Source organism: Miscanthus floridulus, chromosome 2 (assembly GCF_019320115.1).
Source record: "Miscanthus floridulus cultivar M001 chromosome 2, ASM1932011v1, whole genome shotgun sequence".
Lineage (NCBI taxonomy): Eukaryota > Viridiplantae > Streptophyta > Magnoliopsida > Poales > Poaceae > Miscanthus > Miscanthus floridulus.
The window spans coordinates 64090875-64104706 of NC_089581.1; the positions used below are offsets into that span (position 1 = coordinate 64090875).

General features: G+C 43.9%; 1 protein-coding gene across 1 annotated transcript; it reads right to left on the reverse strand.

Annotated features, from left to right (window-relative positions):
• Positions 1–1912: 1912 nt before the first annotated feature.
• On the reverse strand, positions 1913–8624 carry LOC136538986 (glycine-rich cell wall structural protein 2-like). The gene is made up of 3 exons (XM_066530911.1): positions 8545–8624; positions 3831–3856; positions 1913–2373 (listed from the first exon to the last, which is right to left on the reverse strand). The coding sequence occupies exons 1-3, from the start codon at positions 8622–8624 to the stop codon at positions 1913–1915; spliced, it is 567 nt and encodes a 188-aa protein (XP_066387008.1).
• Between the last annotated feature and the right edge of the window lie 5208 nt (positions 8625–13832).

A 13832-nucleotide genomic window follows, 5' to 3' on the forward strand; every position in this document is an offset into this window, starting at 1 on the left:
TTGGGTCTCTAAACGACTTCAATTAAAAACTTTTCAACTACAAAGTTGTAGACTCTATTAAGAACTATATGTTTTGTATAGACTATGTCAACATCCGAGATTGTCTAATACTTTTAAATTTTAAATTTCAAAATCTATAAACATTCAACAATATTTTGGGACCCTAAATAGTTTCGGTTCAAAACTTTTTAACTACAAAGTTGTAGATCATGTCGAGGGCTACAATTTCGATATAAAGTTTGTCTTTGTCCAAGTTGATATGAAAAAGCTATGAATTATTTTTTAATGCAACTATTTACGAAAGCGGACATCTCAAGACGTCCGCCTCCGTATATCTATTTTAGGAGACGGACTCTGAGAACATCCGTCTCTGGAAATCATCGATCAACAGAGATGGTTGTCTTAAGATGCTTGACTCTGAAAATCAATTTACGGAGACGAATGTCCTAAGACGACCATCTCTATTAATCAATGATTTTTGGACATCCGCCTCCGTAAATGATTTTGAGAGAGGCAGGCATTTTCCCGGAGCTCTCCTAACTATTTAGGGAGGCGGACGCTAGGTGTGCTCACCTCTATTAATATTTTGGCCTATCTCCCAAAATTATTTTTGTTGTCTAGTGACATCCACACTCTTATTATATTAAAAAAAGTCTTACTACGGTACTCTTAAATAATTGTATGACGTCCATCAGGATAGATATCCTATTGCCATCTAAAAGATAGGTCACACCATTTCATGTTTGGGAACTTTTCATATGGTAAATAAGGAACCGGCCATGGCGTGACCATGACAACCATAGTTTGCATCGTAAGAACATATACATGTTGTATCTGTTTTTTCATGAGGTGCTACATATAATTCAATGAAGATGTAAAAAAAAATTCAAATTTCATACGACAAACATTGGTGTGCACCGGTCATTTAAGATATAGAAACCTTGAACACATACGGAGACTCCCCTCAAATCTAGCATTCTCTAATAGTGGTGGCATGCATGCATGCATGTAGTAGGCTTGGAAAGTTCATAATATAGGAAGCAATACTTGTGCATATTACCGGGAGAAGCCGGTTAAGAGATTTTTCTTAATTCTCTAATTGAATTTTTCTCTTTATAATCAATGGCTAAGATTTGATTCATATCTTACTTGTTTAGAGGTAAAAGGTGTACCAAAGCCTATATTAACAAGATTTTAGCATTAATATGTAACTAGAAACATAAGTATGATCTTTACTTTTAGCCTAAAGATGGCCACTAAACCAATTGTGGAACTTACACTAATACAGAACAAACAATCCATGTCCGCACATCACCACATTCAGCTGCTTTATTGTGTCATAAGCCAAAACATTCAAAAATGCCTATAGAAAAACATTCAAAAATCGGAACTTGGAAGACTAATAACATTATTAAGATCCTCAACAGTATCTGTTGACTCCACCGTGCAAGAGCAAATATGGGCCTATGGTCACTAGAGCCACGACTCTAGGAGTGACCCAAAACCCCCCTAACCCTGGCTTAAAATTTTTGGCCAGGACCTAGGCATGGCATGTGGCCCAACAACCCAATACTTCTCCTGTTCTCCACTCGATGAGCCTACCAATGCAAATCGGCCGCTTCTCTCATCTATCGTCTCCCATTCTCGACATTCTCTGGCTCTCCCTCCCTTGGTCGTCCTGCTTCGGAAGACATTCTGAGCCCAGTTGATTAGACACGGGCGCAGTTATACAGGTCTATGTATATATATTTATTTATGTATCTTACATGTACAAGGATGGAGGAGCCCTTTATTTTGTAAAAAAAAACCTAGCAGATACATAACGATTACAAAGAAAAGTAAGTAAACTCTAAGGCAACAATCCTAAAAAACATCACGCATGTTGGGCTCCATCTTCTCGAAAGTGAAACATCTATGGGTTTGCATTACCGAAGCCAGATCCGGCACCTTGACCACCGCCACTGCCACCATTCTGACTAGTGCCTTTTCCTCCACCATTGCCATTTGCATTAGCATTTGCATGACTTTGTCCATACCAGTTTGTACCAGCTTCGCTAGAGCCATAGCCGGTTCCACCGCCAGCACCGCGTCCACTGGACCCGTAGTAACCTCCAGCTTGGCCTCCTCCACCACCACCTCCATTACCACCGGCATTAGAATACTCGTTGTAGCTATAATATGGCCCTTGACTATACTGGCTCGAACCTGAACCCGAGCCAGACCCACCACCATACCCAAAGCCACCATTGTAACTACTACCGCCACCTCCACCACTAGCATGAACACCACTTGGGCCGCTCTCACCAGATCCCGCGCCACTGCCAGATCCAGAGCCACCACCATTCACATATCCAACACCGCCACCTTCTCCAGGTACCAGTTCCTGTTGAAATCGATATGTATGGTGTGTACCTTTCTGTGTGTAACCCGTAGATCCGGGTAACATCCCATTCGCCGTGCGCGGTTGCGCTGTGACCTCGCGGACGCCGGTGTCGAGGCAGCTCCGGCTCGGTGTCGAGGTCCAGTGGTCGGTGGTGACCTGCAGGGGACGACGCAGAGGCGGCGGGCTGGTGTAGCACATCCCGTCGCTGGCAGCAGCTCTTTAGATCGGTATTAGGGTTTCTGTAGGTGGGTGTGGCGGCTCCAGTGAACCTCGTAGTCCGAGCCCTCACCCCCACCTTCCTTTTATATGTGCTGTGCGACATGGGCCCACCAACCGGATTAGGGTTGGGCTCCCCCGATCAGGGAGCAGAGATAAGGGCCCAATAGGCCGTTGGGCCTATTGGTGGAGATCAACTAACATTCTCCCCTTTGATCTCAATTCATCTTTCACTTTCATATCATTTGCTTTTGTTCATTCCATTACAGATTAGCTCATAGAGCATGTCTCATTGTCACGGTCCGTTGCCGATAGACTTAACAGCTACAACTCACTACTCTGTTCTGAAATAGATACTTATCTTTGGGCCTTCTTTTGTCCAGGAATATTTTAGGCTTTCCCTTAAACCCAAGCTAGCTACATGTTCTCTGAACACCATGTCCTCTGAACATGTTGGGTGGTAAGCCTTTTGTAAGCGGATCCGCGAGCATCCTTTCTGTTCTTATATGCTCAAGACTTATGACTTGATCCCGGACTTTATCTTTCACAACATAATACTCTATGTCAACGTGTTTGGCAGCACCACTTGACTTATGTTGTGAGCATCATGTACTGCCATATCATAATCGCAGTATTACTTTAGTGGTCTATAGATGTCGTCAACCACCTTCAAACCGGGTATGAACTTCTTTAGTTAGTTCACCTGCCCGTTGCCTCATAACATGATACAAACCGTCATACATTGTGGACGATGTAGTGACAGTTTGCTTTGAGCTTTTCCATGAAATAGCTCCCCTTTGCGAGATGATAGAAAATCCACGTCTGGATATGTATTCACTCTCGCATAATCAGAATCTGAATATCCCACCATGTGGAGTGAATCAGATCTTCTATATGTCATCATGAGGCCTTTCGTTCCTTGCAAATAATGCAAAACTTTCTTTACTAATTTCAGTGTTCTATTCCAGAATTGCTCTGAAATCTGCCAAGTAAAACCCGGTAACAAATGCTAAGTCAAGGCGTGTACATACTTGAGCACGTTGCAAGCTTCCGACAGCTGAAGCATATGAAACCACTATCACTTTATTGATTGAGCTCATATTGGTTCCTGGGGCATTGAAAATCTCCATATCTGTCGCCCTTGACTATAGGAGCAGGTGAGGGACTACATTTGTGCATACTGAATTTCTTTAAGATCTTTTCCATGTATGCCTTTTGTGACAGTCCTTATACCCTTTTTCTTCTATTTTGGAGAATCTCGATCCCTAGAATGAACGAGGCTTCGCCAAGATCTTTCATGTGACTGACATCACTACTAGCAAGTAAGATATCATCTACATACAGGACAAGGAAGATAAACTTCCCAATCTTAAACTTTGTATTGACACAATTGTCGTCTACATTCTCTTTAAACCCAAAATTCTTTATTGTTTGATCAAACTTCAAGTACCACTGTCTTGAAGCTTGTTTTAATCCATGAATGGATTTCTTTAGGCGGCATCCCATTCGTTCTTTTCCTTCCATGACAAAACCTTTCGGTTGTGCCATGTAAACATTTTCCTCCAAGTCTCCGTTGAGGAATGCCGTCTTTACATCTATCTGATGTAATTCTCAATCGTAATGTGCCACTAATGCCATTATGATTCTGAAGAAATCCTTACATGAGACTGGAGAAAAGGTCTCATTGTAATCAATCCCTTCTATTTGCACAAAGCCTTTTGCCATAAGTCGGGCTTTATATCTCTCTATATTCCCTTGAGAGTCAAGTTTTGTCTTGTAGACCCATTTACAGCCTACTGTTTTGGCTCCTTTAGGAATTATCTCTAAATCCCAAACTATATTGGCATTCATATGTTTTATTTCATCTTCCATGGCCTCAAGCCACTTTGATGAATGATCACTTCTCATGGCTTCTTCAAATGAGGTGTAATCATCCTCCATTTGAAATTCCTCATGTTATACACTTCATAATCAGCAGGAATAGCTGATTTTCTAACTCTTTGAGACCTTATAGGGGCCTTCAATTTTGGCACATCTTCTGTTTGAGGCTGTTGTTGCTCCCCCTCATGTGTGGCAATAGGTTCTATAGGATCCTAAAGAACAGGTTCCTCATCGTCATTCATTGTTGCCACAGGTGGGATAACAACAGGTGCTGGCACCACAGTATCTAGCACTGTCGGTGCAGCTACAGCAGGTAGTGAGAAAAAAATGGCTCATGAATCATTGGAGAGGGCCCTTACACCCGCTTCACTTCAAGGTCAATTTTTCAAGCTACCATGCTCCCCCTCATTCATTTGTCCTCTAGGAAGACAGCGTGTCTTGTTTCCACAAACTTTGTATGTCTCTCTGAACAGTAGAAAACGAAAATCTTTTGACTTTTCTGCGTAGCCAAATAAATGACAACTTACTGTTTTTGGGATATAACTTCCCAATATTTGGGTTAAACACTTTAACCTCAGCAGGGCTCCCCCACACACACGCAAGTGGTTAAGTGAGGATGTTCTTTCTGTCCACAATTCATACGGTGTTTTGAGCACCGACTTTCTTGATACTCTATTGAGAATATGAATGGCGGTTTTAACGCCTCCATCCACAGGCTCAACTGTAAGGTGGAGTAACTTATCATACTGCCCACCATATCTATCAGGGTATGATTGATTCTTTTAGCTACTCTATTTTGCTGAGGTTCGCCCAGTGTAGAATACTGGACTACCATGCCATTCTTTTAGGGTATGCCGACCGTAGTACTCCCCACGGTCAAACCTGACTGTCTTTATCTTTAAATTGCATTGGATTCCAACGTTTGCCTTAAATATGTACATTTATCCAATGCTTCTATTCTTTCTTTGATTGGATAAATTTAGCCATAATGGGAGTAATCATTTGTGAATGTTATGAACGAATCATTTCCATCCACACTCTTTTCAGGAAACTGACCACAGATGTCTATGTGAATAATCTGTAGAATTCCTGCGCTTCGTTTGTCATCTTTCTTACTTTTCTTTATATACTTTCTTTTTACGCATTCTCTGCATTGTTCTAAGTCTGAGAGCTCTAATGGAGGAAGAATATCATTCTTAACTTGTCTTTCTATTCTCCCCCTCGAAATATGGCCTGAACGATAGTGCCATAATTTCGACAACGCATCGTGAGCTCTCTTATGCCACCATTTCCAGAGTAACACTCTGTCACTAGCTGCTTTATCAGCTGAGTAGCATATGTCTTTGAAGTGCCAGTGAACTGACTCTTTATTCTATCGAGGTACTCGGTGACCGTGTCACACTTTGGGATTGAGCCCCACAATTGCAGGTTCAATCATGTTCTTTATCACAGCCAAAACATTTCTTGTTGGCAGTGACCCACTTCCTATGCACAACAGTCATAGGACTATCTTTTGGGATTCAAAATCTCTCTCTTTAGTTGCCCAAGTGGCATCATTCTCTTTTGTCTCCCTCATAGGTGCCACAAACTCAGTGGAACACGATGAGGTGACTACCCAGTTCACATTAGACAAGATGAAAAAACCAGGTTAAAACTTTTCTTAACATAAAATAACATCATTTGCATGCCTTGATTTCAACGTTGGTCAAAATCAAAACATACAATTATTCTTATACACTAATTCTACATCACTGTTGGGCAGAAATAGAATTAATGCGTAAATCTTTAACTTTCACAACTATTCTTACACACTAATTCTACATCACCATTGGGCAGAAGTAGAATTAATGCATAAATCATTAAAATTATCAACTTTTCTTATACACTAATTCTACATTACCGTTGGGCAGAAGTAGAATCAATGCATAAATCATTAAAATTACGATATTGTTATTAACAACGTTGGTCAGAAAATAACAACATCATATCAAAACTCTTTTCTCCAATTAAATACCGCATTGGTTCAAAATAACTGGAGAATCAATAATTTCTTTAGCAGCGGAATAACTTTCTTTTTCTCTAATTAAATACCACGTTGGTACAAATTAACTGGAGAATAAATAATTTCTCTTTAGCAGCGGAAAAAGAATTCAATTTCTTGAATTTTACCCTTAGGGAAATTTACTTTTCCATTTTCTTTAAGCCATTAATCATCAATTTCCAGGAAATAAAGATTTACTGAAAAAAACTTTTATTTCACCAGTTAAATATCATGTCAGTACAAAATCACTGGAGAATATACTTTTCTTTAGCAGCGAAAAAACTTTCACTCAATTTCTTGAATTCTACCCACAGGTAAAAAATACTTTTTCTATTTTTCTTTTGAGCTAATTTATTCATTTTCTAGGAAATAAATGTTTGCTGGAAAAAGGAAAAACAAAAACTGAATCATTTCAATTCTGTTCACTCGGCCCAGCCTTAAAGCGGCCCGGCCCACTCCAGCACGCGCACAGTCGCCGCGCTGGCCCCGCGCCCAGGCCGCAACCTGGGCCTGGGCCGGGAAAGTAGCCCGGCGCTCGCGCCCGCCTGGGCTGAGTTTGTCCCAGTCGCGCTCCGCTGTCGGATCACATCCGATGGTCGCCCGGCTGTATCGCTCGAATAGAAAAGCCGACGCCACGCGCCCCGGGCAAAACCCTAGAGCATTTCTTCGCCGCTCTCTCTCTCTTCATTCTCTTTCTGTCGCCGCTTTCTTCTCAGCTCTCCTCACACCGCAGCGAGGCAAGCGCAACCGAGAGCAAGCGAAGGCGTCCATGGCACCGCCGTTGGCCCCCTCGCCGGCGTGCATGCTCCCCAGCGGGTGAGCGCGCCGCCGTCGAGCGGCCCTGGCCGCGGTGACCCCTTGGCCAAGCCAGCGAGCAGCGAGCCCGGCTCGGTCTTCTTCTCCCGCGCCGGCGAAAAGGTTTTCCCGACGCCCGGCGAGGTGTTTCCGTTTTCCTTTCCCTTTCTCCTTTCCCATCCCCTTCTTTCAATTCTATTTGGCTTGCATTCTTCTCTTTTCCGAAGTTCATCCGAATGGATCTAGGGTTAGGGTTCGCATCCCGACCCTGTTCTTTTCCCCTTCCCCTTTTGGATTTGAATCTTTTCTTTGATTTCTTTTCTTTTCGGATTAGGGTTAATCCGAAACTGTTCTTTTTCCCTTGTTCGGTTGAACCAATTGCTTTTCTTTGCTTTAGTTCATCCGAAACTGTTCTTTTTCCCTTTGGAGCTCATCCGAATCGAATCGGGATCTAGGGTTAGGGTTCGGTTGAACCCGAATACCCGATCCGTGTTTACCTTTTGTGTGATTCGAAATCTAGATGCTAGGGTTCCTTTTCTTTCTTCTCGGATTGAACTGATTAGTGATGGGATTCTTTCTAGGGTTAGGTCTTAGAGTTCGGCCAAAACTGAACCCATCCTTCTTCATTCCTTAGATCCGAACTTGATCTGTTCGGTCCTTTACTTTTGCCGTGCGCCGTCGAACGGTGTGGCTCCTTTCCCCCACGCGCGGTGGCGGTGATAACCGGTACACCATGAGCCGGTCTCTCTTTCTTTTACTTTTACCCGATTAGGTTTAGGGTTACACACTTAGTAACCTGCTCCGATACCATTGTTGAAATCGATATGTATGGTGTGTACCTTTCTGTGTGTAACCCGTAGATCCGGGTAACATCCCATTCGCCGTGCGCACCTCGCGGACGCCGGTGTCGAGGCAGCTCCGGCTCGGTGTCGAGGTCCAGTGGCCGGTGGTGACCTGCAGGGGACGACGCAGAGGCGGCGGGCTGGTGTAGCACATCCCGTCGCTGGCAGCAGCTCTTTAGATCGGTATTAGGGTTTCTGTAGGTGGGTGTGGCGGCTCCAGTGAACCTCGTAGTCCGAGCCCTCACCCCCACCTTCCTTTTATATGTGCTGTGCGACATGGGCCCACCAACCGGATTAGGGTTGGGCTCCCCCGATCAGGGAGCAGAGATAAGGGCCCAATAGGCCGTTGAGCCTATTGGTGGAGATCAACTAACAGTTCCTTCTACCTAGCCACCCTTGCAGCATTGGCTAATCCCATGCTCATGAGGGCAATGAGACCTAGGGCTACTAGTTTAGTGCCTGCCATTGTGTGCTCTTACTAGTGTGAGATGAGATGAGATGAGGTGGGTGCTGAGCTAAAGCTTGCATGGGCATTTATGTAAGCAGGATGCGTAGACAGCAGGATAGAATCAGAACAAGATAGCAATAAGCAAGCAACGAAGTATAGATCGGAGGACTTCGATTGGAGCAGAGAAGTGCTTGGGAAATAGGTTGATTACAAATTGTTCTCAATGATACCCTCTCTGCTCTCGCTACGGTGAACCTATACTACTCGACTACGGCACTTCTCTCTTACAGCTGTAGTGGGTTCACTCCCATTACGGGCCCTGGACACGGGTACTGGGCCGCCTCTCACGTGCGCTTCTTCTTAGCCCATCCTGCTGAACGATGCCGTGCTCGTCGTCACCAATGCCAGAGCCGGCATCCGTTGCTGGTGTGGACGATCTGCTGACAATTTATAGTGCTCCAAACATGCATTTGTTCATTATCTTAATAGCACGTTGTGGTGGTGTACAGTTGACAAGTTCATTACACACTCAAGTGGAGAGTACTATATAAGTAGAAAATGGTGCTGATTTTACGATATGTGATTAGCATACTTCAATTCAATCAAGAAGTAAACACAAGTCCTTAATTGGATCCCAAATGTAGATCGAAGCTTCAGGGGAAAGAGCTTGGTCCACGCACTTGATGGTTTAAACAACCATATATATATATGAGGCCAAAATAAATGCGAGATCGTTAGTAATGATACATACATTTATTAAACAGTGTATCATTACTTGTTAGCTAAATTGCCCAGCAAATAGTAGTAGCCCCAGTCAATAAGGGCATCTGAAAAGTCGAAATCGAAATCTACCCTACCCTATAACACATCAGTTAGAATAAATCTATAGTCACACAACAAATATATACTTACAGTCATGACCTATACTACATCTACACCTATAAATACATTCAAAATATATAATATCATCAAAACGAACACGTAACATTATCTCTTAGTCATTCTTTTGTGGTTACTCGTCCAAATCCGACTACTCTGTGCTCGATCGCGCTCCCGCCGACCTCCCATGCGCATGCGCCAGGTCAGGCTCGCCTTGATTTCGGTCTGTTCGCGTCTCTCTCTCTGCCCCGACGCGGATCTCCGCCTCCTGTTCGCCGCCGCCGCCTTACGCGCATCGCCGTCGCCCCTTCTCCTCCTCCTCCCCTAAAACCTCCTCCTCTCCTTCCGCCACGAGGCGCGGCTCAGCTCCTCTTTGAAGCGCGCGAAATCCAGAGCGCGCGGTAGCGGCGCGGACGAGTACGAGGAGCGGGGGGATCCCGCGGCTAGGGTTCCCCCGCCCCGCCGGTGTTGGCCAGCGGCCGGCCGAAGGCGCCGGAGGTGATGGACTCGTGCCCGCGGCGACGGAGGGCGCGCACGGCGGAGGAGAAGGCGGCAATGCTGCGGAAGGCATGGTGCCGGCTGCGGAAGGCATGGACACCGTCGTGCTCACGGCCGCCAGCCCCCAGCAGGTCACGCTCTACAGCCGCCAGCTCGAGCGCGCCCGTGCCCTCGGCTGCTTCCCCGCCTCCGCCGCGGCCATCGCCATCCCCGACCGCGACGGCCCTCCGCTCTTGCTTCGTGGGATTGACCTGGGTGACAATTTTTTTTTTTTGGATCCGGGGAGAAGAGGAGAGGATTTTGTGTGGTCTTTCTTCTTGCGTAATCGAGCTCAATCTTGGTTGCATCCGGCAAGTGGCTTCTGTTAGATTTGGCGGCTCTTTGTTCTTCATCATTAAACACAATTGGAAAAGGTCCATTGTTTCTGATTTCGTTCCATTATCTAATTCCTTTAGAATTTCCTGTTTCTGTTTACCAACTTTGTTACGTTTTCTTGTGCTCAGGCATGGCGTCGTACAAGCAGAAGCTCATCTTCTCCGGGAAGCAGCCATAGGACGAACGCACCCTGGCCGACTACAGCATCCGCAAGGAGTTTCAGGACCTGTGGTGTGGCTGTCTCTCTTCGCTGGCTCTGCTCATATTGCATTCTTGTGGTTGCTTCCCAACTAACTGGCTCAGCGTTCTGGCTCCCAGTCTCCCACGCAAGTTCTCAATGCAAAAGGTCTTTCAGTTTGAGCTGAATGTTGCAACTTTTTCACTCTTATAAAAATATCTCCCGCTTAATTTCTGAATGCTTTTGAGCTTCACTTTTTCTGATTGCTTTTGTATTCCTGTGATGATAGTGGGATCAGTTGTTAAAATATATTCTTTTTCATATGAAACATTCAAGATCGCTAATTTTTTCAAAGGAATATATGGCCTGGATGACAAATCAATAATTTTTAGCTTCGCTTGGTGACAGCCTATAAATATTTTCTCGATAGTTCGTTTTAACCATTCATACAATGGATATAGTCAATTATCAATGGAATTATCATTGCTCTCCTTTTTAAATCGCAGAAAAATCGTAAAATAGAAAACCATGTTTTGCTGAGTTTCTCATGACTAGATATTGATGCCTTTTGTAAGTTTATCATTGTTTCTCATGAATAGAAAATTGTACAATAGATTTTTTTAAGGAGGAGATGGAGACCCTGCTATTGCAACCGGAATGCAGGGTAAGTGAGGTTTTTAGAGTTTTAATTCCTTAGCATGGAATGTTTTCAAATATCTAGAGTTGTTGGATTTCATAGATCGGTATGGTGTTTAAATTGGTGTCGGACTTCAGAGATCAGTAGCTTAATTTCCTGTAGCCAGCTTTGATTTTGTCTATCTAGAGAGTTCATGTGAGTGTACCAGCACGTTCAGATCGATTGAATGAAGAACACCTACAAGACTGTTTCAATTATGGTCAGATTTATGTTGTTAAATTTCAGTGTTTAGGACTGGTTATTTTTTCAGATGGCTACAGTGAATCATGGAAATTGATTTCAGCCCACTCTTTTTTGCTGCTTTCAGAAGATGTAGATGTTCATACCGTAGGCAATGCTATGGATCATGGAGGAGAGGGTAAGTTAGCGACCTGTTCTATTAACAAAGGCTAATATCAAGTGTCTGATCTTGCCTGGAGTGTGTATATTCAGCAATGAATAAAATGGCTTCTGTTTTCAGTTGGTACCTCTGTTTTCAGTACACAGAGATTGAATTTCCAGAGCACATGAACAATAATCCAATTATCTCTGAATTGAAGAAATAGTCATCCCTTTTAGTTTTCCTGGTGATGCACTGCAAGTCTGCAACCGTAAAGGCCTTCAGCTTAAGCAAATGATTTTCGTTGCTTTCATATTTTAATCCTAGGTCAACTACCAAGTAAGTAAATTGTCAAATCCTTGAGCTTACATATACCACTGCACTATTTGTGAATACTTGATCTGTAGCAAATATATAATACTCTCTTGGTGCAGGATTGATATAGGACGTGTGCAAGCGGCTGAAACTGAATGGAAGACCAATTCATACAAGCTGGAATTTTTTTAGTGTTATTTTTTACCCGAACGACATCTTTTCATAGCTGAATTGTGTCATATGCAAGTGATATTTAGCATTTCTTTTGAATACTAATATTTAATATACAATTGGCTGCCTCGAATTTACATTGCTTCCGTTATCTACCAAACATGCAAGATGAGACGATGGATCTCATGAATGTGAGCAATAAAATTCAAGATGTTTTTACTTTTTATATGTTATTTGATTTTCTAGATGCCGTAGCGTTAGCATGGGTAATATACTTTTTAGTCAAAACTATTTCTGTACTGTCAACAGTCCACCCTTCAAACTATTTTTTTTAGAAGACCTAATAAGTGTGTTGTCGGTCTTGATGGCCACATTATTTTGGTCAGCACCACAGATACATTGTTTTGTACTCATACTGAATCAACTGGAGGCTGTTCTGCTGCTGACCAACTTGAGGTAGTCTTCACCGCAAGGTTCTCATCATCAAGTTTCATCGACAGTGGCAAGGCGCTCAGTGACAACTTCAATATCAGATTCGGAATCAGAGGAATAGTAGAGCTGTTCATTAACATAAGTAAGTGTTAAAGTAATTATGATGCTCTTTCAACGATCAAACTGCTCGATGTGGTCAAATGGCCGGTTACCTACTATGCCGATTTTGCGATTTTGCCGAGTTGATTAACTTGGTTCTTTCATGCTGCTTCTGCTACTGTTACTTCCGTGTTGAAAGTTTACGTAGCCAAAACTATAAAAAAAATATCGGTGTTTGGTTCTTTTCACGTGCATCCCTAAAATGAATCCGTGGCATTAGCACGGGCACTATGCTAGTTCAAATAATGTATGAGCATATGTGAGGTTCTGCCTGGTGTGCTGCCTACCATGATCGTGTAACTCAAGTTTTACCCGTCTAGTTTTACACATGTACTATAATATATACAATAAGAAACTTGTTACCTTACCATAGAATTATTTTCAACCGTGTGATCTAAGAAGAATAAACTATTGGTAATCATTTTAGTGGGACGTCTCCTTTCTTCTCTTTCTGTCGCACTGACAGAACGCTGCATGCATCTGCGGGGAGGGTCTCGACGTCACCTCCAGCCTGCAGGGTCTCACTAGAGTCTAGAGCTAGCTGCTTGTTCGGAGATCACCGCCGCCCACTACCAGAAAGTCTGCGAGAAGGGCCTCGCTACCGCCTCCCGCCTGCAGGGGACTCGTTGGCGCCGGTTGCCTATCCGGATTCCGGTGATCGCTGCCATCGCCTCCAAAAGCCACTGACCATTTGTAGGAGTAGGGGCCTAATGCTCGCATGCCAGTATGCCATCACTCGCCTGCATAGGGATCACCACCAGCTGCTTGCAGGAGCTCTCCACTGACCGTCTGCAGGGGCCTGCGGCTAAGGGCTTCACCAACGCTACAGCCTGAGGAAAGCGTTGGTTTCATCTGACAACCGGTACAGGCAGCGATCAGAGCGTGCGTTGTGGCGACGGAGCGGCTCCATCCCACGAGACCACTTTGGATTCCCATGCTATCTCCCACCGTGGGGTCATTCCTAGCCTCTCACCCCGCTAGAGACCATCGAGGGAAGAGGCCGACGGTTTCCAGAAACAAAAGCGAGTGTGTGAAACAAAGGTATCCCATAGGAAAAGCAAGAAATAAATGCGGATTAATTGCTCATTAAATTATAAAAATGGACCTGCTCTATACACGAGCACCCCCGGTATTTATAGTTCATACCCGGGGCCACGATGAAATTACAAAAGGGTCAACGTAAGATCGCCAACGGCAACACAA

Bases quoted from the DNA above. Each gene is read 5' to 3' on its own strand.
- LOC136538986 (XM_066530911.1), bottom strand. From the start codon at position 8,624: ATGGCAGGCACTAAACTAGTAGCCCTAGGTCTCATTGCCCTCATGAGC. The intron at 3,857-8,544 runs GTAGAAGGAACT...CTAGGGATCGAG, and splicing joins AATGCTGCAAGGGTGGCTAG to ATTCTCCAAAATAGAAGAAA. The intron at 2,374-3,830 runs ATAAGGACTGTC...AGGAACTGGTAC, and splicing joins CAAAATAGAAGAAAAAGGGT to CTGGAGAAGGTGGCGGTGTT.